General features: G+C 43.0%; 1 protein-coding gene across 5 annotated transcripts; it reads left to right on the forward strand.

The window, feature by feature from the left end:
• The first annotated feature begins 341 nt into the window (after positions 1-341).
• Positions 342-25,774, forward strand: Tprkb (TP53RK binding protein). 5 transcript variants are annotated; one of them, XM_045152812.1, is made up of 5 exons: positions 342-478; positions 15,655-15,812; positions 19,533-19,655; positions 22,515-22,691; positions 25,631-25,774. In XM_045152812.1, exons 2-5 carry the CDS (start codon positions 15,672-15,674, stop codon positions 25,715-25,717), a joined length of 528 nt encoding a protein of 175 aa, XP_045008747.1. In that variant the 5' UTR covers positions 342-478; positions 15,655-15,671; the 3' UTR covers positions 25,718-25,774. The 5 variants fall into 5 exon arrangements, with proteins under 5 accessions (XP_045008747.1, XP_045008746.1, XP_045008749.1 ...); XM_045152811.1 differs by lacking the exon at positions 342-478 and adding an exon at positions 681-865; XM_045152814.1 differs by lacking the exon at positions 342-478 and adding an exon at positions 681-852.
• The last annotated feature ends 460 nt before the right edge of the window (positions 25,775-26,234 follow it).

The following is a 26,234-nucleotide window of genomic DNA, read 5'->3' on the forward strand; positions in this document are numbered from 1 at the left end:
AGCGCGCCCTCTTAGCCCCAATCATTTTATAAAGTCACAGTATGATGTAACCTTTCCTTTATAAACCCCTTTCCTCTGAGGGTCTGGGCTCTCTCTCAGTACTGCTGTGCCAGACTGTGAGGACAGAGCCCAGGCCTAGGCTTGCAATAAAGAAACCTGCTGCTTTTACATGAGAGTGACTCGGCTTCTGGAGCGGTGACTCCTGGGGTCTTGGCACAACAAAACCAGGCCTCAATTTCAATCCTCTACTGTGGATCCCTTCCGCTGGAAGGGAGGGAAGAAACAAGTGTTCCCCTTCGCTTCCACAAACAGGACTAGACAACAGGAGAGCTCAGAGGAAGGATGCCAGTGACCGTGCCTGTCTAGAAACACGTGTTGACCGGAGCCAGCCTAAGCGGAAGTGGCTGGGAAGGCGGGGATCGGCACTCAGAAGTCCAGGGTTTTGTTTCCGAGGGGACGATCTTCCTTGACGGACCAGGTGAGTTCGGCTGCCAGGGTGGAGAGCTAGTCCTGCAGTTTTAATATTCTTCCTCCGTGACTCGTGCGGTTACCTCGGCCTACGCTTGTCACGTGTCTACCCAGGGGAGTGCGTGGGCGGGCTGGCCAGCCTCCCCTCCTGTAGCCCCCTGCGGTCAGCTCGCGGCCGAGGCCGGAGGGGCGGCGCGGCCACAGGCCCGCCGGGCAGCCAGTTGGCGGCGGTGGCCGCTCCTCTGTGGAGCGGGCTCGGCGGGCCCCGGGCGCGTGGAAGAGCCGGATCGCCCTGCGACTCTACCAGAGGCCTCACTGCTTGCTTGGGTGGAGTAGGAAGCTGTGCAGACAGGCATCACCTGTTGCAAAGCTGTGGCAGCCGAGGTAGCCGAACCAGGTGTGGACTCCCGACCCAGTCAGGTCAGGTCAGGTCAGATCTCTGGTGGCAGAAGGACCATGTGGCAGGGAGAGAGGGAGGACGGAATTTCAGGAGGACAGGTGTTCCAGTGAGGCCACGCCTACTGGGCCGCTGAAGAGGAGCAGTGGTGGTGTGTGTGTGGAGAGAGGGGCGGATCCAAATTACATTTAGGTATATTATCTGTCAGTATTTTTTCTTTCTGTATAGCTTTTTAAAAAAAGTTATTTATTTGCAATCAGAGAGAAAGAATGGGCATTCCAGGGCCTCCAGCCACTGCAAGCAAACTCCAGATGAACGTGCCCCCTTGTGCATCTGACTTATGTGGGTTCTAGGGAATCGAACCTGCCTTAACCGCTAAGCCATTTCTCCAGCCCTGTATAGTTAAAAAAAAATCCACAGTTAGGTTGAGCATAGTGGTGCATGTCTGTAATCCCACCACTTGGGAGGTTGAGTAATGAGGATTGTGAATTCATGAATGAAAGCTATACAGTTGAACAGCATTTTTTATTCAAGTGTTTTTAACTGATTGCTTTTTTGTTTTGTTTTTTTGAGGCAGGGCCTCACTCTACTCTAGCCCAGGCTGACCTGGTGTGTGTGGAGAGAGGAGCAGATCAAAATTTCATTTAGCAGATGGGTATGGGGGCGCACACCTTTAGTCTCAGCACTTGGGTGGCAGAGGTAGGATCGTGGTGAGTTCAAGTGAGAAGATTACATAGTGAATTCCAGGTCATCCTGGCCTAGAGCAAGACCCTACCTCAAAAAACAAAGCAAAAATTACATTTAGGAGGTAAAGATTCACTGTGTGGACAGGGGATGTGGAATTTAAGCAACAGGTACCTGCATTTGACTTTCTTCTGTTGCATAGACCTCTGTACTTCACACGAAGGCTAATGATTCTGGTCAGTGGTCTACAGACCAAATTATCAAGAGACAAGGAGCAGATTAGGAGTCCTAGCCAAAGTGGCTTTTGTAACATTCTGGTGATAAACCATTAATTTGTTAATCACACCAGTGGACTAATGCATTTATGAGAACAAAGTCCCAATCACTTAAAAAAAAATTTTGTTTGAGAGAGCAAGAGTAAGAGGCAGAAGAGAGAGAAAAGGAAGGAGGGAATGAGTGGCCACACCAGGGCCTCCAGCCACTGCAGACGAACTCCAACTGCATATACCACTTTGTGCATCTGGCTTATGTGGATTCTGGGGAATCAAACTTGGGTCCTTTGGCTTTAAAGGCAAGTGCCTTAGCCACAAAGCCATCACTCCAGTCCCTATCACCTTTAAAAAAAGATTTATTTTTATTTATTTATTTGAGACAGGGAAGGGGAGAGAGAGAGACAGAGTTAGAATGGGTGAGACAGAGCCTCTAGCCACTGCAAATGAACTCCAGACACATGCGCCACCATGTGCATCTGGCTTACGTAGAACCTGGAGAATCGAACCTGTGTCTTTAGGCTTCACAGGCATGTGCCTTAACCACTATGCCATCTCTTCATCCCCCACCCCCATCATCTTTAAAGGGCCTACCTTTTGTTTATAAGGAAAGAGAGACAGAATGAGATTGGGTGCACCACAGCCTAATGCCACTGCAGATGAACTCCACACCTGCCCTGCTTTGTGCGTATGGTTTTACTGGGGAATTGAACACAGGAGGTCAGGCTTTCCAAGCAAAGTGCTTTAATTACTGAGCCACCTCTTCATCCTAAAGGTCCTACCTTTTAATACCTTATATTAGGACTTAAATTTCAACCCAAATTTCATAGCACTATCCAATGATGAGCCCAAAGTTTCTAGCCTAAGTGATTAACAAGAAACAAGAACAAATATTTTAAAAATATTTTATATTTATTTATTTGGCAGAGAAAGAGGGAGAGAGAGAGAGAATGAATTGGGCATGACAGTGCCTGCAGCCACTGCAAACGAATTCCAGATGCGTGCACCCCCATGAGCATCTGGCTGACGTGGGTCCTGGGGAATCAAATCTGGGTCCTTTGCAGGCAAACACCTTAACTGCTAAACCATCCCTGCAGCCCAAGAACAAATATTTTAAGTACTCTTTTTTTTCTTAATGTTAAAAAATAAGTCTGGGCTTGGTGGTGCTCACCTTTAATCACCTCCTACTTCTGCCTCCTGAATGCTAGGATTAAAGTGTATTCTTTTTTCTTAGATATTAACAAGACTAAAGATGGAATATGTGTCAGGACATTATTTATGAAAGTCTTTCTTTGAAAAAAAATGAGACATTTCCAGTAAATAGCTTTTTAATTTTTTGGTATGTTTCCCTTTTAGTATTTTTTTCTTTATGAGCATCTTATTTAAAAGCTCCACAGCTGGCCATGGTAGTGCACACCATTAATCCCAGCACTCTGGAGGTAGAGGGGTAGAAAGATCACTGTGATTTCGAGGCCAGCCTGAGACTACAGAGAGTGTTCCAGATCAGCCAGGGCTAGACTGAGACCCTCACTCAAAACAACAAAAATGGAAACAAAGAAAGAGAGAGGCAGGATTGTGAGTTTCAGGCCAGGTGAGGCTCTGTCTTGAAAACCCTGAATAATAAAAATAAGTAAAAATAAAAACACAATTTAGCTATGTTTGTTTTTCAGTCATGTGATATACTTATTGTAGCTGTTTTCATAGATCATCAGCTTATAGCTGTTTTGGGATCCAGCAGGTACAGTCCTGAGGATTGAATCCAGGGCCTTGTGCATATCGGCAGGTGCTCAACCACTGAACCATATCCCCAGAGAAGACTGCAGTTTCTAATGGCTGTTGAGTCACAATCAACCCGTTATTAGCTAGATAGGTTGTTCTTAGCCTTTCAAAATGTTGAGGGAGGGCCGGGCCTGGTGCACATGCCAGCATCTGAGAGGCCTAGGTAGGAGGATCACCATGAGTTTGAGGCCAGCCTGAGGCTATAGAGTGAATTCCAGGCCAGCTTGGGCTACATCAAGACCCTACCTCAAAAAAAAAAAATCCAGGGCTGGAGAGAAGGCTTAGTGGTTAAGGCACTTGCCTGCAAAGCCTAAGAACCTAGGTTTGACTTCACAGAACCCACGTAAACCAGATGCACATGGTGGTGCATACATCTGGAGTTCGTTTGCAGTGGCTAGTGACTGGTGCACCCATCTGTCTCTGATAAACAAATTTTAAAAACCTAAAAAATATTTAGGGATATTTTACATAATCCTCAACTTCCAATTAATTCCTTAAGAAAGAGAACTAGAAATGGAGCCTACTAAGTACAAAGGAAAATTGAAGCCAGGCATGTTGGCACATGCTTTAATCACAGCACTTGAGAGGTAGGAGGATTGCTGAGAGTTCGAGGCCACCCTGAAACTACATAGTGAATTCCAGGTCAGCCTGAGCTAGAGTGAGATCCTACCTTGAAAAACCAAGAAAAATTGAGCCTTGCAGATTACCCCACCAAACTATCAAGATTTGGGGACTGGCAGTGTAGTTTAGTGGTAGAATATAGACTTAGTCTGTGTGAAGCCCTGTCTCCAACACCAACAAGTAAAAGATGATTGAAATTGTTTTAAAAATCAAATCAGGGCTGGAGAGATGGCTTAGCAGTTTAAGCATTTGCCTGTGAAGTCTAAGGACCCTGGTTTGAGGCTCAATTCTCCAGGACCCATGTAAGCCAGATGCACAGGTGGCATATGCATCTGGAGTTCATTTGCAGTGGCTGGCCCATTCTCTTAGCTGGCCACAGAGAGATGTCAGAGATGCCACAGAAAAATATTATTTTTGGCCACTGAAAGCTTTATAATATGGCCCAAAATATTCTTGGCTCTGTACTGATAGCATTTACTTCTCCACAATTGTTGTAGTCCATTGTTGACATTCTAGTCACATCTCAGCTTTTGGTCCCATCTGCCAAACTTCACTTTGTACTTTGTGCACGTGGCAGGCTGTTGTCCCACATGGATCTTATGAATAGGCAAGGTCTTCTGGAGGGTGGTAATTATCAGTGCCATTGTAGCGAGTCCCAGACCAGAAATGAACCGATCACCCGAATAAAAAGTAAAAAGGAGAGCCTTTATTAAGCCGGGCAGAGTCTCCCCTCACACAAGGAGGAGATCTGTCCTGTCCTATTTTCCTTTACAATGACCTATCTCTTAGTCCTCAGTCATCACCCCACCCCAATTTCCTTTTGAGCCAGCTCCAGATAAGGACAAAACCAAACACCAGTTGAAGCTCATATGAAGTACAGGCCACCTTGACCTCAGGGCAAGACTAACCTCAGATGTCTTTAATGGAATCATGCCCTCAGGCTAGTAGTTAATGCTCTGTGTTAATCTTTAATCTCTTAAGGCTCCTTGAGAGCATCAATATGCCTGAGTGGCCTAACTTGGCTTCCCTTAGGTCTGTTCTCTAGAGGTGGTTTCACCATTAGGAAAGAAACTCCTAGATCATGTAAAATCTATTAGAAATATCTTCAACAATTTGAAATTTAAGCATGATAGAGATTAAGAAGTTAACTAATTTTTATATTCAGGTTTAAAGGTTTTATGTAAGTCTTTAATATAGAGGGCTTATAGGTTTTTTGTTTGTTTATTTGTTTGCTTGTTTTGTTTTTTTTAGGTAGGGTCTCACTGTAGCTCAGGAATTCACTATGTCCTCTTGGGGTGGCCTTGAACTCATGGTGATCCTCCTACCTCTGCCTCCCAAGTGCTGGGATTAAAGGCATGTGCCACCATGCTCGGCTTTGAGGCTTATAGTTTTTAATTACTTGATCCAAAGATCAAAAAGGTCTTAGCTTTAGAAGAACGAATGAAAGGCTAAAAGTTTGATTAGTCTTAAAAAATGGTTATTATCAGTTGTTTATTTTACAAATAATGAAATTGTATATAACTAGGCCCAGTTTTATCCATTTCCAATGAGTTTAGAGCAAACACATAAAAGTTTTACCTGCCAAACCCAGGAGTAGGGGGATGCACGTTTTTAATACCAGCATTTGGGAGGCGGAGGTAGGAGGATTGCCTTGAATTTGAGGCCACCCTGAGACTCTATAATGAATTACAGGTTAGTCTAAGCTACTTTTGCCTTAAGACTCAGGTTCCCCAATAGTTAGAACATCTCTCTTGGGCTGGAGAGATGGCTTAACATTTAAGGCACTTGCCTGCAAAGCTGCAGGACCCAGGTTCCATTCCCCAGGACCCACGTAAGCCAGATGCACAAGGTACATCTGGAGTTTGTTTGCAGTGGTTGGAGGCCCTGTGCCCCTTCTCTCCCTCCATCTCTCTTTCTCTCTCAAATAAATAAAAATAAAAAGGTATTTAAAACAAGAACATCTCTCTTGACCCGTCTCCCTGTCAGCTAACAGTTTCTGGAAACAATCAGAGAGGAGGGGAGAAGCTGTAATCAGGTGTATCCAGGCTTTCTGACGCCTTGTCACCTCTTAGCCCTGCCTGAAGACCATCTTTTTTTTTTTTTTTTTTTTTTTTTAATGAGAGAGAGAGAACTGGTATGCTACGGCCTCCAGTCACTCAAACTCCAGACATGTTTGCCAACTTTTATACATGTGCAACCTTGCACATGTGTCACCTTGTGTGTCTGGCTTATGTGGGATCTAGGCAGTCAAACACGAGTCCTTGGGCTTTGCTGGCAAGTGCCTTAACTGCTGAGCCATCTCTCCAGCCCTGTCTTGTTTTTTTAAATATTTGTTTACATCCTCACACCTTTTTATACTTACATTGACCTTTTAATCTTAAGTACCACTTAAACATCTTTCTTTTTTTAAAATGTTTTTATTTACTTACATGCAAGGAGAAAGAGAAAGAGACAGAATGGGACACCAGTGCCCTTAGCCATGGCATACAAACTCTAGACATGGGCTACCATGTGCATCTGGCTTTACGTGGGTTCTGGAGCATCGAACCTGAGTCCTTAGGCTTCACAGGCAAGCGCCTTAACTGCTAAGCCATCTCTCCAGCCCTAAACATCTTTTTTTTTTCCAGTTTTTTAAAAAAATTAACAATTTCCATAATTTTAGACAATAACCCATGGTTATTGTCTCTCCCTCCTCCCACTTTCCTCTTTGAAACTCCACTCTCCATCATACCTCTCCCCACTCTCAGTCTCTTTTTGTTGTTGTTGTTGACTATGCTTTTATTTACTCAATAAAAATTCCAGATGTCATATTCTTTTTTTTTTGTAATCTTATTTTTTCTCAATTTTTTAAAACATCTTCCATGATTATAAAAAAAATATCCCATGGTAATACCCTCCCTCCCCCCACTTTCCCCTTTGAAATTCCATTCTCCATCATATCCCCTCCCTCAGTCTCTGTTTTATTTTGATGTCATGATCTTTTCCTCCTATTATGATGGTCTTATGTAGGCAGTGTCAGGCACTGTGAGGTCATGGATATCCAGGCCATTTTGTGTCTGGAGGAACACGTTCTAAGGAGTCCTACCCTTCCTTTGGCTCTTACATTATTTCTGCCACCTCTTCCTCAATGGACCCTGAGCCTTGGAAAATGTCACAAGAGATATTTCAGTGCTGAGTACTCCTCTGTCACTTCTCAGCACCATGGTACCTTCTGAGTCATCTCAAGGTCATTGCCATCTGAAAAGAGAAGCTTCTCTAATCAAAAGTATTCCTTATAGTGCCTGACACTACCTACACAAGATCATCATAATAGGAGGAAAAGATCATGACATCAAAATTAAAGAGAGACTGATTGAGAGTGGGGAGGGATATGATGGAGAGTGGAGTTTCAAAGGGGAAAGTGGGGGGGGGGCGTAGGGAGGGAATTACCATGGGATATTGTTTACAATCATGGAAGTTGTCAATAATAAAAAAAAAAAAAGAACTAAGGGCTAGAGAGATGGCTTAGTGGTTAAGCACTTGCTTGTGAAGCCTAAAGACTCTGGTTCAAGGCTCGATTCCCCAGGACCCACGTTAGCCAGATGCACAAGGGGGCACACGTGTCTCAAGTTTGTTTGCAGTGGTTGGAGGCCCTGGCGTGCCCATTCTCTCTCTCTCTCTGCCAGTTTCTGTCTGTTTCACAAATAAATAAATAAAAATAAAAATAAATAAGTAGTAAGAGTAGCATTAATATATGGGAATGAACATTAAGAGAAGTGCTTACTGGGCAGTTTGGTGAGTATAGTATATACATTTAGCCAGATACCAGCAGACGTTATACCCCTAGGGCTCATGACTACACTTGTACGTTTCCAGTATCAGGGATGTGTTCGCTCCCATAGAGTGGGCCTCCAGTCCATTTAGAGAGTGGTTGATTTCTAAACATCTTTCTTAACAATGTTCTGTGTATCCATCACTGAAAATCTGTTTTTAATCTCGTCTTTCACAATTGTGTTGGGTGCCTTGTGAGGGCATTAGCATGTCCCTAGTAGCAGCCCCATTTCTAATGACCCAGTTGTCCACGCAGTTGTTAAAGGATTAAAAAAAAAAAACAAAACAAAAAACAGGCAGGCTTTTGTGGGTGGCCTGGGGTTAGGGCAGGCCTTGGCCCAGTGTCCTGGCTGGTTACATCTGAAACAGACATTGGCTGTCTTTTTCTGGATATGATGCCTGTTAGAGGGTGATGGGCTTGGGGGCTGGCAACTATAGAGGACTGAGGCCAAGAGTTGGTATTTAATCTCTCCCTTTTTCTCTTTTTTTTTCTCACTTTACCTCATCTTTTCTGTTATCAAAGACCATGACAGAAACATTAAGGATGTCCCCTTGGGAAGCCTCTGGCCCATTTTGTTTGCTTGTGTTTGTTTTTTAAGTTAGGGTTTTACTCTAGCCCAGGTTGACCTGGAATTCACTATGCAGTCTCAGGTTGGCCTCTAAGTCAGTGATTCTCCTACCTCTGTCTCCCAAGTGCTAGGATTTAAAGGTATGTGCCATCACACCTGGTGATTTTATTTATTTATTTTATTGGCAACTTCCATAGTTGTAGACAATAACCCATGGTAATTCCCTTCCTCCTCCCCACTTTCCCTTTTGAAACTCCATTCTCCATCACAATTCCTCCCCTTTCAATCAGTTTCTCTTTTATTTTGATGTCATCGTCTTTTCCTCCTATTATGATGGTCTTGAGTAGGTACTATCAGGCACTGTGAGGTTATGTGTGTCCAGGCCAATTTGTGTCTGGAGGAGCACGTTGTAAGGAGTCCTACCCTTCTTTTGGCTCTTAAATTCTTTCTGCCACCTCTACCTCAATGGACCCTGAGCCTTGGAAGTTGTGATAAGAGATATTTCAGTGCTGAGCACTCCTCTGTCTCAGTATCAGGGATACATTTGCTACCATGGAGCAGGCCTACAGCCCAATTAGAGGGCATTTGGTTCCCCCCATAACAGGCATGCCACTATTGCATCTGTGGGCTCATTTGGCCTGGCTGACCAAATATAAGGCTTGCAGTGTCCACTATTGAGTATCTTCACTGATGATTTCTCTCTCTCCTATTGAGCTGCATGCACCGTAGCTGTTTCAGCTTTCTGTCAGCTGGTATACATGGAGGGGGTTTTCAACTCAGCTCCAGCAGGATTTCTCAGTGACCTTGCAGCCCAAATATGTGGAGTTTTCAGCAATAGGGTCTTATCATCTATTCCTGGTGGGAAAACAAGAGCCTCAGCAATGGTCTGTACTATTTTGGGGGTATCAGTGACCTCTCTGGCCAACAACTCACTGGAAGGTATCCCATCCCTGGCACTGAAAATTTTCGAGGGATAGTCTATGGCTTCTGGGTGTTGCATTGTCCAAAAAAAGTAGGTTTCCATATGACTTATTTATATACTGTTAGATTTTGATTAGCCTCCCTCCACCTTTACTTTACTCAATCTCTTCCCCTGACCTCTCTTAGGCCTTTTCACTCCCATTAATCTGTTCTTACTTACACACACACACACACACACACACACACACACACACACACACACATATATATATATATATACATATATATACAATACCATCCTATGAATTCTCCCCTTTCCCCCTTTCTATTCCCTTTATACCCTTTTCTAGCTTAGTGGCCTGTGCTACTGAGTTTTTTTCTTACTCATAGAAATCCAATCTTTTGTAGCTTAGGATCCACATATGACAGAGAACATGCAACGTGTGGCTGTCTGGGCCTCGATTACCTCACTAAGTATAATCCTTTCCAGATCCATCCATTTTCCTGCAAATTTCATTTTTCTTTACAAATGAGTAGAACTTGATTGTGTAAATGTGCCACATCTTCATTATCCACTCATCACTTGAAGGACATCTAGGCTGGTTCCATTTTCTTCTAGCTGTTGTGAATAGAGCAGCAATAAACATGGTTGAGCAAGTATCTCTAAGGTAGTGAGACAAGTCCTAAGGATATATGCCTAGGAGTGGTATCACTGGGTCATATGGTAGATATATTTTTAGCTATCTCAGGAACCTTCACACTGATTTCCACAATGGCTGGACCAAATAGCATTCCAACCATCAGTGTAGAAGGGTTCCTCTTTTTCCACATCCTCACCAGCATTTATGGTCATTTGTTTTCATGATGGTAGCCAATCTGACAGCAGTGAGATGGAATCTCAACATAGTTTTAATCTGCATTTCCCTCATGGCTAGGGATGTAGAAAATTTTTTCAGATGTTTATATGCCATCTGTATTTCTTCTTTTGACAACTCTCTCTTAGCCCATTTTTTTTAAAAAAATATTTTTTTAATTTTTATTTATTTATTTGAGGGCAACAGACAGAGAGAGAAAGAGAGAGAGAGAGAGAGAGAATGGGCACGTCAGGGCCTCCAGACACTGCAAACGAACTCCAGACACATGTGTCCCATTGTGTATCTGGGTAACATGAGTCCTGGGGAATCGAGCCTCGAACTGGGGTGCTTAGGCTACATAGGCAAGTGCTTAACTTTTAAGTCATCTCTCTAGCCCCATAGCCCATTTCTTAATTGGGTTGTTTGATTTCTTATTTAATTTTTGAGTTCTTTGTATATCCTAGATATTAATCCTCTGTCAGATGTATAGGTGGCAAAGATTTTCTCCCATTCTGTGGGTTGCTTCTTTGCTCTATTTACAGTGTCCTTTGATGTATAAAAGCTTTGTAATTTCATGAGGTCCCAGGGGTTGATCTGTCTTTTTCAAAAAAAAACTTCTTTTTTTAATTTAATTTAATTTTTTCTAAATTAAAAAAAAAATTTGTTTATTTATTTATTTGAGAGTGACAGGCAGAGAAAGGAGAGAGAGAGAGAGAGAGAGAATGGGCGAGACAGGGCTTAGAGAGAGAGAGCGAGAGAGAATGGGCGAGCCAGGGCTTCCAGGCACTGCAAACAAACTCCAGATGTGTACACCCCCTTGTGCATCTGGCTAATGTGGGTCCTGGGGAAATCAAGCCTCAAACCAGCGTCCTTAGGCTTCACAGGCAAACGCTTAACTGCTAAGCCATCTCTCCAGCTCATTTTTTTCTCAATTTTTTAAAACATTTTCCATGATTAGAAAAAATATCTCATGGTAATACCCACCCATCCCCCCATTCCCCCCCTTGAAATTCCATTCTCCATCATATCCCCTCCCATCTCAATAAGTCTCTTTTATTTTTATGTCATGATCTTTCCCTCCTCTTATGATGGTCTTGTGTAGGTAGTGTCAGGCACTATGAGGTCATGGATATCCAGGCCATCTTATGTCTGGAGGGAGCATATTGTAAGGAGTCCTACCCTACCTTTGGCTCTTACATTCTTTCTGCCACCTCTTCCGCATTAGACCCTGAGCCTTAGAAGGTGTGATTGAGATGTTACTTGGTACTCTAGTCACTTCTTTCCAGCACCATGATACCTTCTGAGTCATCCCAAGGTCACTGCCATCTGAAAAGAGAAGATTCTCTACCCAAAGTGAGAGTAGCATTAATATAAGGGTATGAATATTAAGAGAAGTGCTTACTGGGCAGTTTGATAAGCATAGTATATACACTTATCCAAACATCAGCAGACGTTACACCCCTAGGGCTCATGACTACACCTGTTTTTAGTTTTCAGGGATGTATTCTCTCCCTTGGAGTGGGCCTCCAGTCCAGTTGGAGGGCAGTTGGTTTCCACCATGACGTGCCCCTATTGCACCCGTTGGCTTATTTGGCCTGGCTGGCCAATTATAAGGCTTGCAGTGTCCACTGACACTGTTGGGTATCTTCACTGGTGGTATCTCTCCCATCCAACTGCATGTAGAATGGCTTCTTCCAGCTTTCTGTCAGCTGGTCTACATGGAGGAGGTTATCAGCTCAGCACCAGCTGGATGATCTGTCTTTTTATTTCCTGAGCAATTAGAATTATATTTTGCCAAGACCAATATGTTGAAGGGTTTCCTCTACTTTTTCCTCTACTTATTTCAGAGTTCCAGGTCTAATATTAAGGTCCTTGATCCATTTGGACTTAATTCTTGTGCATGGGGAGAGATATGGATCGATTTTCATCCTTCTACAGATACATACCCAATTTTCTCAGCACCATTTGCTGAAGAGCCTGTCTTTTCTCCAATGAGTGTTTTTGGAATTTTTGTTGAAGATCAGGTGGTTGTAGCTACCCGGACTTACATCTGGGTCCTCTATTCTATTCTATTGATCTACATACCTGTTTTTGTACCAGTTCCATGTTTTTGTTACTATGGCTGTATAATATAGGTTAAAATCAGGTATGGTGATACTACATGCCTTATTTTTGTTGCTCAAAATTGTTTCAGATATTTGAGGGTTTTTTTGTGCTTCCAAATGAAGTTTTGGATTGTTTTTTTTTCTATTTCCGTAAGAATGCCATTGGAGGGCTGGAGAGATGGCTTAGCGGTTAAGTGCTTGCCTGTGAAGCCTAAGGACCCCGGTTCGAGGCTCGGTTCCCCAGGTCCCACGTTAGCCAGATGCACAAGGGGGGCGCACGCATCTGGAGTTCGTTTACAGAGGCTGGAAGCCCTGGCGCGCCCATTCCCTCTCTCTCCCTCTATCTGTCTTTCTCTCAGTGTCTGTCGCTCTCAAATAAATAAATTTAAAAAAAAAAAAAAAAAAAGAATGCCATTGGAATTTTGATGGGGATTGCCTTAAATCTGTAGATTGCTTTTGGTAAGATTGACATTTTCGTAATATTGATTCTTCCAGTCCGTGAACAAGGATGTCTTTCCATTTCCTAGTGTCTTCTACAATTTCTTGCTTGAGTGTTTAAAGTTTTCATTGTAAAGATCCTTCACTTCCTTGGTTAGGTTTATTCCAAGCTTGCTTGCTTGCTTGCTTTCTCTCTCTCTCCCACTCACTCCCTTCCTTCCCTTCCTTCCTTCCTTCCTTCCTTCCTTCCTTCCTTCCTTCCTTCCTTCCTTCCTTCCTTCCTTCCTTTCTTTCTTTCTTTCTTTCTTTCTTTCTTTCTGATGCAATTGTGAATGGGAGTGATTCTCTAATTTCATTCTCTGCCTTATGTGGGTACTACAGAATTGAACATGGGTCCTTAGGCTTTTGTTGTTGTTTTCAAGGTAGGGTCTCACTCTAGCCCAGGCTGACCTGGAATTCACTATGTAGTCTCAGGGTGGACTTGAACTCATGGCAATCCTCCTACCTGTGCCTTCCAAGTGCTGGGATTAAAGGTGGCTCCCTTAGGCTTTTCAGGAAAGCAGCATAACCTCTGGTCCCTTTCTACATTTGATATTTGGAACTGATTGGCTAAAAATTGGACATTTATAAAGAGGGAGTCAACCAGGTGTGGTGGTGGTGCATCCCTTTAATCCCAGCACTCAGGAGGCAGAGTAGGAGGATCTCTGTGAGTTCAAGGCCACCCTCCAACTACATAGTGAATTCCAGGTCAGCCTGGGCTAGAGTGAGACCCTATCTCATAAAACAAAACAAGGGGCTGGAGAGATAGCTAGCTTAGTGGTTAAGGCATTTGCCTGTGAAGCCAAAGGACCCATGTTTGATTTCCCAGAACCCATATAAACCATATAAGATGTATAAGGGGCACATGCATGTGGAGTTTGTTTGCAATGGCTAGAGGCCCTTGCATGCCCATTTTCTCTCTGTCTGTCTCTCTCTGCTTGCAAATAAATAAATTAATTAAAAAAAAAAAAGACTGGGCTGGAGAGATGGCTTAGTGGTTAAGGCATTCGCCTGCGAAGTCTAAGGATCCGGTTTGATTCTCCAGGTCCTATGTAAGCCAGATGCACATGGTGGTACATGTGTCTGAAGTTTGTTTGCAGTGGCAAGAGGCCCTGGTGCACCCATTCTTACTTTCTCTCTCTCTCCCTAATCAACAAATAAATGAAAACAAACAAACAACTAATAATATGAAAAAAAGTGCAAAAAAAAAAAAAAAAGACTGAGCTGGGTGAGGTGGTGCATGCCTTTAATCCCAGCCCTTGGGAGACAGAGGTAGGTGGGTCACTGTGAGTTCGAGGCCACCCTGAGAATACATAGTGAATTCCAGGTCAACCTGGGCTAGAGTGAGACCCTGCCTTGAAAAACCAAAAAAACCCAAACCAAACCAAACCAAAACAAAATAATTAAAATAAAAGAGGGAGTCAGCTGGAGTAGAGATGTCTAAGTTTGTCCAAGTATGGGGTTCCCTCAGTCCTGCCATCTCTTGTAGAGGAAACATGGGGGCAGGGTGTTGAGCTTGGGAACAAGAATGGGTATGAGGGGCGAGGGAAGAGGATTAATAGGTGAGGAGGGCTGTAATGAGGGCAAGGAGGAGTTGGGAGAGATTGGCTGTGAAGAGGTAGAGGGACTGGGTATGGGCAGTATTGGCATTGGTGGATATAGGTGAGGGGGAGATAGTGCCCCCAGGGAAGATGTTGGAGGGGAGGGTGTTGAGGAAGGGGACATGTGCCCTCGAGAGGTGGAAGCTTGATCTTGAAGAGGTAGATATGTGTTGGGTGAGGGGGTTGTGCAAATAAAGAGGGAGAGACTGCTCAAGCTCAACAAAAACCAGAGAGAAGTTTATTACAGCCAAGGCAAGACAAAGCTGATTGATCAGGAATTCAGCCAGACTCAGGAGCTGGAACTGTGACCCCAAAGAAGTGGTTCACAGGCTTTTAAAAGAAACAGCACAACCAAGTGCTGGGACCCAGGTGCTGGGCAAAGTGTACAGCCAGGGGAGGAGTTGGGTGACCTTTAACAGGATTGGTGGGGTCCAGATGAAGAAATATATTGTAACCATGTAACTGTAGTTAAGGAACTAGTTGTTTTGGTTTCAGGATTTTGGCAAGTATAGAGGGTATTCCGAGAGGGGATCTGACCTTTTATTGGTTGGCTTAGCTACTTTAACAAAAGTACATGAACAATATGGAGAATGTTTAACAAAATGGAGTTCCTATGGTCTGCTTACAAAATGGAATTTTTAAATCCTTTTTATTTTTTAATTAATTATTTAATTTTTTATTTTCACAATTTTTATTAACATTTTCCATAATTATAAAAAATATCCCATGGTAATACCCCCCCTCAAAATGGAATTTTTATGGTTAGCTTAGTCCTTTCAATAGGGTGGTGGCTCATCTGCAGGACTGAAATTGGATAAGGTGAATGGAGGGGGAGAAGCATTAGGTGAAACATGAGGGGGAGGTTGCTGGTTCAATAGAAGAATTTGGCTCTGGGAGCAATCTTGGCATAGAGAAGGGCACATGCATGCCAGGGCCTCTTGCCACTGCAAACAATGCTATATGTGTGGGTCGCGTTTTGAATCTGGCTTAGATGGGTAGTTGGGGAATTCAACCCAGGCCATCAGGTTATGCAAGCAAGTGCCTTTAACTGCTAATCTATCTTCTCAGCCTCCTTACTCATCTTTTTGATTTTGTGCAGTCTTGATTATCTATGACATGCAGTTAACAAAGCAGCTGGACCTGTTTCCTGAATGCAAGGTGACCCTTCTGTTATTTAAAGATGTAAAAAATGCTGGAGACTTGAGAAAAAAGGCTATGGAAGGATCTCTCAGTGGTTCATTGATAAATCCTACAATGGTAAGTGCAAAATATGAGGATGCATTAGCCACACCAGGCATTTAAGAACATGTTAATTTTTGAGTCTGGGTATGGTGACATATGCCTTTAATCCCAGAACTCAGGAGCCAGAAATAGGATCACTATGAGTTTGAGGCCAGCCTAGAACCACAGAATGAGTTCTAGGTCAGCCAGGATTAGAGAGAGACCCTACCGTGAAATAACCAAAAGAAAAAGAACAGGCTGAAGAGGTGTCTTAGTGGTTAAGGTACTTGCCTGCGAAGCCTAAGGACCCAGGTTCAACTCCCCAGAAGCCACATAAGTCAGATGCTCATGGTGGTACGTGCATCTGGAGTTCATTTGCAGTGGATAGAGGCCCTAGAGTGCCCATTCTTTCTCTATCTGCCTCTTTCTCTCTCCCTCAAATGAATAAGATGTTTAAAAAAATGAAAAAGAACATGTTAATTAAAAAAATTATTCACTTGCAAGTAGAGAGATATAGAGGAGAGAGAGAGAGAGAGAGAAAGTGAAAGTTTATGTGTGTGCCTCAAACTCATGGCAGTCCTCTCACCTCTGCCTCTTGAGTGCTGAGATTAAAGGGGTGCACCACCATACCTGGATTTTTTTTTTTTTTTTTGTAATAAAAATGCTGTACTCTTTTTTTTTTTTTTTTTTTTTAGTTTTTCGAGGTAGGGTCTCACTCTAGCCCAGGCTGACCTGGAATTCACTCTGTAGTCCCAGGGTGGCCTTGAACTCATGGCGATCCTCCTGCCTCTGCCTCCTGAGTGCTAGGATTAAAGGCGTGCGCCACCACACCTGGCTTTTTTTTTTTTTTTTAATGTTTATTTAAAAAAGAAAGAGAGGCAGATAGAAAAAAGAGAGAATGGATGTGCCAGGTCTTCCAGCCACTGAAAATGAACTCCAGACACATGCGCCACCTTGTGCATCTGGCTTTATGTGAATACTGGGGAATTGAACCTGGGTCCTTAGGCTTGACAGGTAAGCGTCTTAATTGCTGAGCCCTCTCCCCTGCCCTAATTTTGTTGAGGGTCTTTCTTAGTTGGGTTATTGGTATTCCTTGTGGGGACTAAGCACTGTCAGTCCATCTGGGGAGGAGGCATGGAACACTGTGTCTCAGGCTATTTCCACCCACACTGAGGCTCTTACAATCCTTCTGCCTCCTCTTCTGCTGTGTTTCTGAACCATGGTGGGAAAAATAGAGATCTGATTTAGTGTTGCGTTCTCTGTAGCCTCTGGATCTCTGTTTTGGTGAGGTTTGAGTGACCACAGTATTTTCTCCCTGGAAGTGGTTTTTCAGGCTAGCCTGTGAGAGCAGTATTGTGTCACCACTTCCTTTGCATTTACTTCTGGGATCAGGCAGATGAGGTGAAGTAGATAGCTGTTTTTGATGTACTGATGCATTCTGGTTCTCCTCAGTTGTAGTAGACAGCTTCTGGTTTGCTGAGATGAACTTCCAGACCAGGCATAGTTATAACGGAAGGGATCTATTAAAGCTTACAGATCCAGGGGAAGTTCCAAATGGCAGAAGAAGCTGGCCTGCTTTCACAGGTCAGCAATAACACACAGCACACTTCAGGAACTCCAGGTGGAACTAGACACTTTGCATATTTTTATAAATTATTTATTTATTTATTTGAGAGCGACAGACACAGAGAAGGACAGATAGAGGGAAAGAGAGAGAATGGGTGTGCCAGGGCTTCCAGCCTCTGCAAACGAACTCCAGACGCATGCGCCCCCTTGTGCATCTGGCTAACGTGGGACCTGGGGAACCGAGCCTCGAACCGGGGTCCTTAGGCTTCACAGGCAAGCGCTTAACCGCTCAGCCATCTCTCCAGCCCAGTTTGCATATTTTTAGATTGAAGTTTCAAACTCACCACCACACCTTAAGGTCTGCCCAGTGACACCTCAGCCAGGTGGTTGCAGGTCCAGTGTACAAGCTAATAAAACACTGAATATACTGGGGGGGGTGGGGAGGGGAATCTATTCAAAGTACCTCCAGTGTTCTCCACCATCTAGCTCCAAGCACAACCTGCCTCAGAATGGTTTTAGTTTTTTTTTTTCATTTTTTTTTTTGGTTTATTATTATTTATTTATTTGAGAGCGACAGACAGAGAAAGAGGCAGAGAGAGAGAGAGAGAGAGAGAGAATGGGTGCGCCAGGGCCTCCAGCCACTGCAGATGAATTCCAGACGCGTGCGCCCCCTTGTGCATCTGGCTAATGTGGGTCCTGAGGAATCGAGCCTCGAACTGGGGTCCTTAGGCTTCACAGGCAAGTGCTTAACCACTAAACCATCTCTCCAGCCCAGGTTTTAGTTTTTTGAGGTAGGGTCTTGCTCTAGTCCAGGCTGACCTGAAATTCACTAAATAGTCTTGGGGTGGCTTGGAACTGATGGTGATCCACTTACCTCTGCCTCCAGAATGCTGGGATTAAAGGAGTGTGCCACCAAGTCTGGCCTTTTTTTAAAGTCTGGCCTTTTTTTTTTTAGTTTTGGTATTGACTCTCTAGCCCAGGCTGATCTGGAATTTACTATGTAATCTCTGAGTTGCCGTGAACTCACAGTGATCCTCCTACCTCTGCTTCCAGAGCGCTGGGAATAAAGGCATGTGCCATCATGCCCCTGGCTTGTTTAGAAGTTTTAAATCAGCCTAAAATTCCTGATGATTTTTGGTTAAATTTTTTTTTCCTAAGTCACACTTGAGCATCATAAATTTGCAAGTGAATAGAAGTGGAAGTCCTATATTATACTAGGAATTAGGAAAGGTTGGGTCTACCTTGGACCACTTGCAGCACTGGGGTAACCAGCATAGATAATGCCTGCTTTGTTTTGTGTTGGGGGAGGTGAGGGTTGAACTCAGATCTTTATGCTCGCATAGGCAGGTGGACACAGGAGGATTACTGGAGCTCCCTTGCAGCCAGTCTAACCAAAACACGACAGCTCTAGGTTCAAAGACTGTCTTGGGACTAGAAGGCAGAAGGAGATAGAGGAGGACTCCTGATGCCTCCTTTGGCCTCTACATGTATGTACATGGGATGTGCATACATGTAGATGAGGCACTTACCTGCATATACACATACTCACACACATTTTTTTTTTACAATTTATTGAAATGTCTTTCAAGTTTTTCTTGCAAGAGAGAGAAAGAGAGTTGGCACTACAGGACCTCCTGCTGCTGCAGATGAACTCCAGACACATGTGCCACATGTGCATCTGTCTTATGTGGGTACTGGGGAATCTAACCCAGGGCATCAGGTTTTGCAAGCAAGTGCCTTTAACTGCTGATCCATCTCTCCAGCACCACGTGTCTATATATATTTTTTTATTGTCCTGGCCCTTGAGATAGATAAGAGTTCTATAAATATTGTCCATAAGAATCATAATCACAAAAACTAAAATGATGAGACTGGAGAGATGGATTAGTGATTAAGGCACCTACCTTCAAAAGCAAAGGGCTCAGTTTTGATTCCCTAGTACCCAAGTAAAGCTGTATGCACAAGGTGGCACATGCATCTGGAGTTTGTGGTGGCCAGAAACCTTGGTGCACCTATTCTCTCTCTTCATCTGTCTCTTTCTCTCCTCTCCTCCTCTTTCCCAAATAAATAAAATATTAAAAAGAAATTATAAAATAACTGGATGGAGTTGCCCTATGATCGGTCATGTGTGGTCAGGGTATTCCAGGTTCTCTGTGTAATTCTTTTTTTTATTATTATTCTTTTTGGTAGATTGTGGATCCGTTTCAAATATTTGTGGCAGCAAACAAAGCATTTCATCTGTACAAGCTGGGAAAAATGAGGACAAGAACTCTGTTTACTGAAATTATTTTCAACCTTTCTCCAAATAACAATGTAATGTGGAATTTTTTGACTTTATTTCTGTGTACCTTGTCGTAATAGTAGTATGTGTCCCCAATGTTAGGTTGAAGGCTAGGTCTTGCAAAACAGTTGTTAGAAATAAGCTAAAACAATTGTGAAGAGCAGAGGAGTGGACAGAGTTGAGCTTTAGCACTGCCTCTTACTAGACATATGAGCTTTGCCATCAGTTTTAATATGAGTGAAAGTTTAAATGTGGCAAGTATTGTATCTGCTATTACCATGTGAGGTCAGGAAGCTATCTCCAGTGTTTGTGCTTAAGAACTGGAAGGAAACAAAATGACAGAACATTTGGTCTAGGTGTATTTTTGTGTTTTGGACATTTTTCAGTCCGTAAAAACTCCTCAACTCTTCAATATCCGGTACAGGGAACTTGCTGAGACCTGGTAGAGACTCCTTACCTAGCACATGTTTATGCAGACAGAAGGAAGAATTTGTGGTCTGAAATTCTCACAGGAATTCTTTTTTTTTGAAGAAGGGTCTCTCTCTAGCTCAGGATGACGTAGAATTCAATTCACTCTAGTCCCAGGCTAGCCTTGAACTCAAGGTGATACTTTTACCTCTGCCTCCCAAGTGCGGGGATTAAAAGCATGCACTACCATGTGCAGAGAACACTTTCCTTTATATAATATATATAATATCCATTTATTTGCAAGACAGAGAGCCCAAGAGAGCATGGAAATGTCAGGGCTTCCTGTCAATGCAAACAAAATGCAGATGCATGCACCACTTTGTGCATCTGGCTTTACTTGAGGAATGAAACCTGAGCCATCAGGCTTTACAAGCAAATGAACTTAACCATGGAGTCATCTCTGCAGCACCAGGAATACCTTTTTTTCTCCTGAGATAAGATCTCACTGTAGCCCAGGCTTATCTGGAACACACTCTGTAGCTCTTCATATTGGCCTTGAACTCACAGCCATCTTACATCAGCCTCCGGAGTGCTGGGATTAAAGGCATGTGCCATCATACCCAATTAGGAATACTTTTTTTTTAAATTTTTTTTTTTTAATATTTATTTGAGAGCGACAGACACAGAGAGAAATACAGATAGAGGGAGAGAGAGGGAATGGGCGCGCCAGGGCTTCCAGCCTCTGCAAACGAACTCCAGACGCGTGAGCCCCCTTGTGCATCTGGCTAACATGGGACCTGGGGAACCGAGCCTCGAACCGGGGTCCTTAGGCTTCACAGGCAAGCGCTTAACCGCTAAGCCATCTCTCCAGCCCCGAATACTTTCTTTTTAAAAAATTTAATTTAAGGAAAGAGAGAGGGATAGACATTTAGGCAGGCTCCATTTCCTAGATATTGTGAATAGAGCGGCAATAAACATGTGTGAGCAAGTACCTCTAAGAAAGTAAGAAAAGTCCTTAGGACATATGCCTATGAGTGGTATAGCAGGGTCAGATGGTAAATCTAATTTTAGCTTTCTCAGGAACCTCCACACTGATTTCTACAATTGGTATACCAGATTACATTCCTACCAACAGTGTAGAAGGGTTCCTCTTTTTTTTTGCTTGCTTCCTTGCCAGTATTTATTGTCATTTATTTTCTTTCTTTTTTAAAAAAAAAAATTTATTTTATTTTATTAATGTGAGAGAGAGAAAGAAGGAAGGAGAGAGAGAGAGAAAACGGGCACACCATGACTTTTAGCCTCTGTAAGTGAACTCTAGATGCATGTACCATCTTGTGCATCTGGCTTATGTGGGTCCTGGGAAATCAAACCTGGGTCCTTTGGCTTTGCAGCCGAATGCCTTAACTATTAAGCTATTGTTGCAGTCTTGCTAACATTGCTGGTAGAAATCACCCAACCAAGAGCAACTTCTGGGAAAAAGAGATTTATCTTGGCTTACAGGCTTGAGGGGAAGCTCCATGATGGCAGGGGAAAGCAATGGCATGAGCAGAGGGTGGACATCACCTCCTGGCCAACATAAGGTGGACAATAGCAACAGGAGAGTGTGCCAAACACTGGCATGGGGAAACTGGCTATAACACCCATAAGCCTGCCCCCAACAATAAACTCCCTCCAGGAGGCGATAATTCCCAAATATCCATCAGCTGGGAACCTAGCATTTGGAACACCTAAGTTTATGGGGGACACCTGAATCAAGCCACCATAGGTATCTTTCTAGCCCTTATTTGTTTTCTTGAGATAGCCATTCTGACAGGAGTGAGATGGAACCTCAACGTAGTTTCAATTTGCATTTCCCTGATGGCTAAGGCAAATTATTCTTGAGGGGACATAGATGAACAAGACAACAGCTAAGGTGCCCTAAGATAAATTACATTGTGGGACTGTGAATTCCAATCTAGGGTGATGGTGAGGGAGTAAATTACAGTGGGTAGTGGCCTTTGAAGCATGTGTTCAGTAGCCATGCTGGGGAAAAAAGTGATTGAGCACAGGACAGCAGAATAGTATGATACACAAGAGCCCAGACTGGCCAGAGGACAAGAGTGTGTGACTGGAATGTCACATGAGCCAGGAAGGCATGTGTTTTATGCAAGGCCAAGTAGCCTATATTTGATTCTAAGAAAAGTACATCTGTAAGCCTGAAATGTGTTAAAGACAGTAGTAAGTATCAGAAAGGAATTGTTGAATTGTTGGCAAGGGCAACTCAGGAGGCTGAGGTAGGAGGAGCTCTGTGAGTTTGAGGCCAGTCTGAGACTAGTTGGTGAATTCTGGGTCAGCAAGATCCTACCTCAAAATAAATAAGATAATAAAATAGAAAATATAAATAAAATAAAATAACAACAAAAAAAAAAGGTATTACTGAAGAGGAAAACAGAAAGAAGGAAGGTCTGGAGATGGTTCACAGAGAAAGCATTTTTTTCCCATAGATTTCAGAGGCTTTGAAAAAATTTGGTATTTCAGCAAATGATACTTCAGTTCTAATTGTTTCCATTGAAGAAGGAGAAAAACAAATAAATCAAGAGCACCTAATATCCCATGTGGATGGCCATCAGGTTTCTCTGAAAAGTCTTCCTGAAATCACAGACATCTCGGAAGTCAAGAAGGTTTGTAAAGCAAAGCAAAACAAACAAAACCCCAAAAATAAAAAGAAGATTTATAAGTTCATATTTTTAGAGCATATGAGAAATAATGTTGATACTATTTATTAACCACTAATATACCACCAATATGCTCAGTCACTTTTTTTTTTGTTTATTTTTATTTATTTTTGAGAGCAATAGAGAGAGAAAGAGGTAGAGAGAGAATGGGCGTGCCAGGGCCTCCAGCCACTGCAAACAAACTCCAGATACATGCGCCACCTTGTGTATCTGGCTTACATGAGTCCTGGGGAATTGAGCCTTGAACCAGGGTCCATAGGCTTCATAGGCAAGCGCTTAACCACTAAGCCATCTCTCCAGCCCTCAATCATTCTTTTTCTCCAGCATGGCTGCTGAACACATGCTCCAAAGGCCACTACCCACTGTACTTTACTCCCTCACCATTCCCCTAGATTGGAATTCACAGTCCCACAATGTAATTTATCTAGGACACCTTAGCTGGTGTCTTGTTTATTTGCATCTCTTCAAGAATATATTTGCCTTAGCCATCAGGGAAATGCAAATTGAAACTACTTTGAGATTCCATCTCAAATTATAGATATATATGGAGAGAGAGAGAGAGAGAGAGAGAGAGAGAGAGAACGCAAGCATGCACACAAGCATGCAAGAGAGATATGGATGTTCAAGGGCTTTAGCCACTGCAAATGAATTCCAAACCCATGCACCACCTTGTGTATCTGGCTTATGTGGGTCCTGGGGAATCAAACCTGGGTCCTTTGGCTTTGCAGGCAAGTGCCTTAACTGCTAAGGCCATCTCTCTAGCCCACATTTAAAATGTAAAAAAATTATTTATTTGAAAGAGACAGAGAATATGTGTGCATCAGCGCCGCCTGGTGCTGCAAACTCCAGATGCTTGCACCACTTTGTGCATGTGGCTTACATGGGTATTGAAGAATCAAACCCAGGCCCTAAAGTTTTGCAAGGGAGTGCCTTTAACCACTGAGCAATCTCTGCAGCCTAGAACTTGATATAAAAAATTAAAAATTTTTTTTGACTGGGAGTGGTGGTGCATGGCTTTAGTCCTAGGACTTGGGAGGCAGAGGTAGTAGGATCACCATGAGTTCGAGACCACCCTGAGACCATTTAGTAAATTCCAGGTCAGCCTGGGCTAGAGCAAGACCCTACCATGAGACCACCCCCAAAAACATATTGGGGGCTGGACAGGTGCCTAAGCCCAATTAAGGTGCTTGGCCTGTGAAGCCTAAGGTCCTGGTTTGATCCCCCAGTACCCATGTAAGCCAGATACACAAAGTGGTACATGCATCTGGAGGTCGTTTGCAGTAGGTGACCCTGGTATGCCTATTGTCTCTATCTGCCTCTTCTCTTTCTCTCTAAAACACATAAAATATTTTAAAATTTATTTATCTGTTTATTCACTTACTTATTTGCATGCAGAAAGGACAGAGACAGAGAAAGATAATGGGTGCGCCAGGGCCTCTAGCCACTGCAAATGAACTCCAGATTCATGTGCCACTTTGTGAATCTAGCTTTATGTGAGTACTGGGGAATAGAACCCAGGTCATTGGGTTTTGCAGGCAAGTACCTTAACTGTTGAGCCATCTCTTCAGCCCAGAATTTGATCTATTTTTTTATTAAATATTTTTACTTTTTATTTATTTGTAAGCAGAGAGAAATAGAAGAGAGACAGAGCAAATGGACACACCAGGGCCTTTAGCCATTACAAATGGTCTCCAGATGTATGTGCCACTTTGTGCATCTGGCTTTTATGTGGGTATTGGGGAACTGAACTTGGGTCATTAGGCTTTGCAGGCAAGTGTCTTAACTGCTGAGCAATTTCTCCAGCCCTTGAATTTGATTTGTTTTTTGTTTTTTGAGGTAGGGTCTCACTCTAGCCTAGGCTAACCTGGAATTCAGAGTCTCAGGCTGGCCTTGAAGTTACAATGATACTCCTACCTCTGCCTCCCAAGTGCAGGGATTTAAGGTGTGCACCACCATGCTTGGCTTTTGATTTTTTTTTTATAACTTTAAGGGAATATTTGACACAAATGATAAATTTCCATATATATATAAATATAAAGAGAGAAGCAGATTGAGAGAGAATGGGCACACCAGGGCCTCCAGCCATTGCAAACGAATTCCAGACACGTGAACCACTGTGTGCATCTGGCTTACATGGGTTTTAAGGAATTTAACCTGGGTCCTTTGGCTTTGCAGGCAAGTGCCTTAACCACTAAGCCATCACTGCAGGTCCTATTTTTTTTTTTCTTCTTTTAGAGGTAGGGTCTTGCTCTAGTCCTGGCTGACCTAGAATTCACTATGTAGTCTCAAGGTGGACTTGAACTCATGGGAATTCTACTACTTCTGCTTCCTGAGTGCTGGGATTAAAGGCACGCACTACCATGCTCAGCTGTTTGTTTTTTTTTTTTGTTGTTGTTGTTGTGTTGTTTGAGGCAGGGTCCCACTCTAGCCCAGGCTGGCCTGCCACTCACTATGTAGTCCCAGGCTGGCCTCGAATTAACAGAAGTGCTCCTACCTCTGCCTCCTGAGTGATGAGATTAAAGGCATGCACCACCATGCTTGGCTAAATAAATTTTTTATTTTATATCATAACTCAATAGTTAAATAACTTCACTTACAAAATTTTAAATATTTTATTTCAAATTGTTTATTTAGGGAGAAAGAAGGAGATAGAGAGAGAGAGAGAGAGAGGGAGAGAGGGCATACCAGGGCCACTGCAAATGAACTATAGACACATGTGCCACCTTGTGCATCTGGCTTACATGAGTACTGGGGAATTGAACCTGGTCCTTAGGCATTACAGACAAGCACCTTAACTACTAAGCCTTCTCTTGAGCCCTTTAAATGTTTGTATAATAACAGTACGTAAATATACCTGCCATTCATAAATTGTCATTCACTTACAGATCTATAAACTGTCATCACAAGAAGAGAGTATTGGGACGTTATTGGATGGTATCATTTGCAGAATGTCAACAAAGGATGTTTTGTGAAGTGTCAGAAATATTAACGGAAAATTTCAGGATTAAAGAAAATACTGATTTTTTGGATGTGTGTGTGTTATATGCATGTATGTATTCAGATGCACGTTCCCCAAGTACACATGTGTAGAAGCTGGAAGAGGACATTGGGTGTCCTCCGCTATTGCTTTTATGTCTTATTTCCTTGAAGTGGAGTCTCTAATCTGGAGTTGCTGCTTTTTGGTCTGACCAGTAAACCTCAGCAATCCTCATGTCTTTGTCCAACTCAGCCCTGGGGTTACAAGCATGTGTGGGTATGCCCAGCTCTTTACATGGGTGTAGGTCCTGGTGCATACACAGCTGGTGCTCCTACTCCCTGAGCCATCTCCCCAGCCCCTGTTTTTTTTTTCTTTTAAAATTAACATATGGTCATTGTAGTAAAAGGAAAGAAGGAACCACTCCTAATCTGCCTTTTTTGTTTTTTTAGCTTTCTTTTTTTTTTTTAGCTTTCTTTTTTTTTTTAGCTTTTTTTTTTTTTTTTTTTTTATTT

The sequence above is a fragment of the Jaculus jaculus genome, chromosome 6, assembly GCF_020740685.1.
Source record: "Jaculus jaculus isolate mJacJac1 chromosome 6, mJacJac1.mat.Y.cur, whole genome shotgun sequence".
NCBI classification, from domain to species: domain Eukaryota; kingdom Metazoa; phylum Chordata; class Mammalia; order Rodentia; family Dipodidae; genus Jaculus; species Jaculus jaculus.

What these genes read in the sequence shown, in the direction of transcription:
- Tprkb (XM_045152812.1), top strand. Translation starts at nt 15,672, where the DNA reads ATGCAGTTAACAAAGCAGCTGGACCTGTTTCCTGAATGCAAGGTGACC. An exon ending in CATTGATAAATCCTACAATG is followed by an intron (nt 15,813 to 19,532) that starts GTAAGTGCAAAA and finishes TCTTTTTGGTAG; the next exon opens with ATTGTGGATCCGTTTCAAAT. An exon ending in ACCTTTCTCCAAATAACAAT is followed by an intron (nt 19,656 to 22,514) that starts GTAATGTGGAAT and finishes TTTTTCCCATAG; the next exon opens with ATTTCAGAGGCTTTGAAAAA.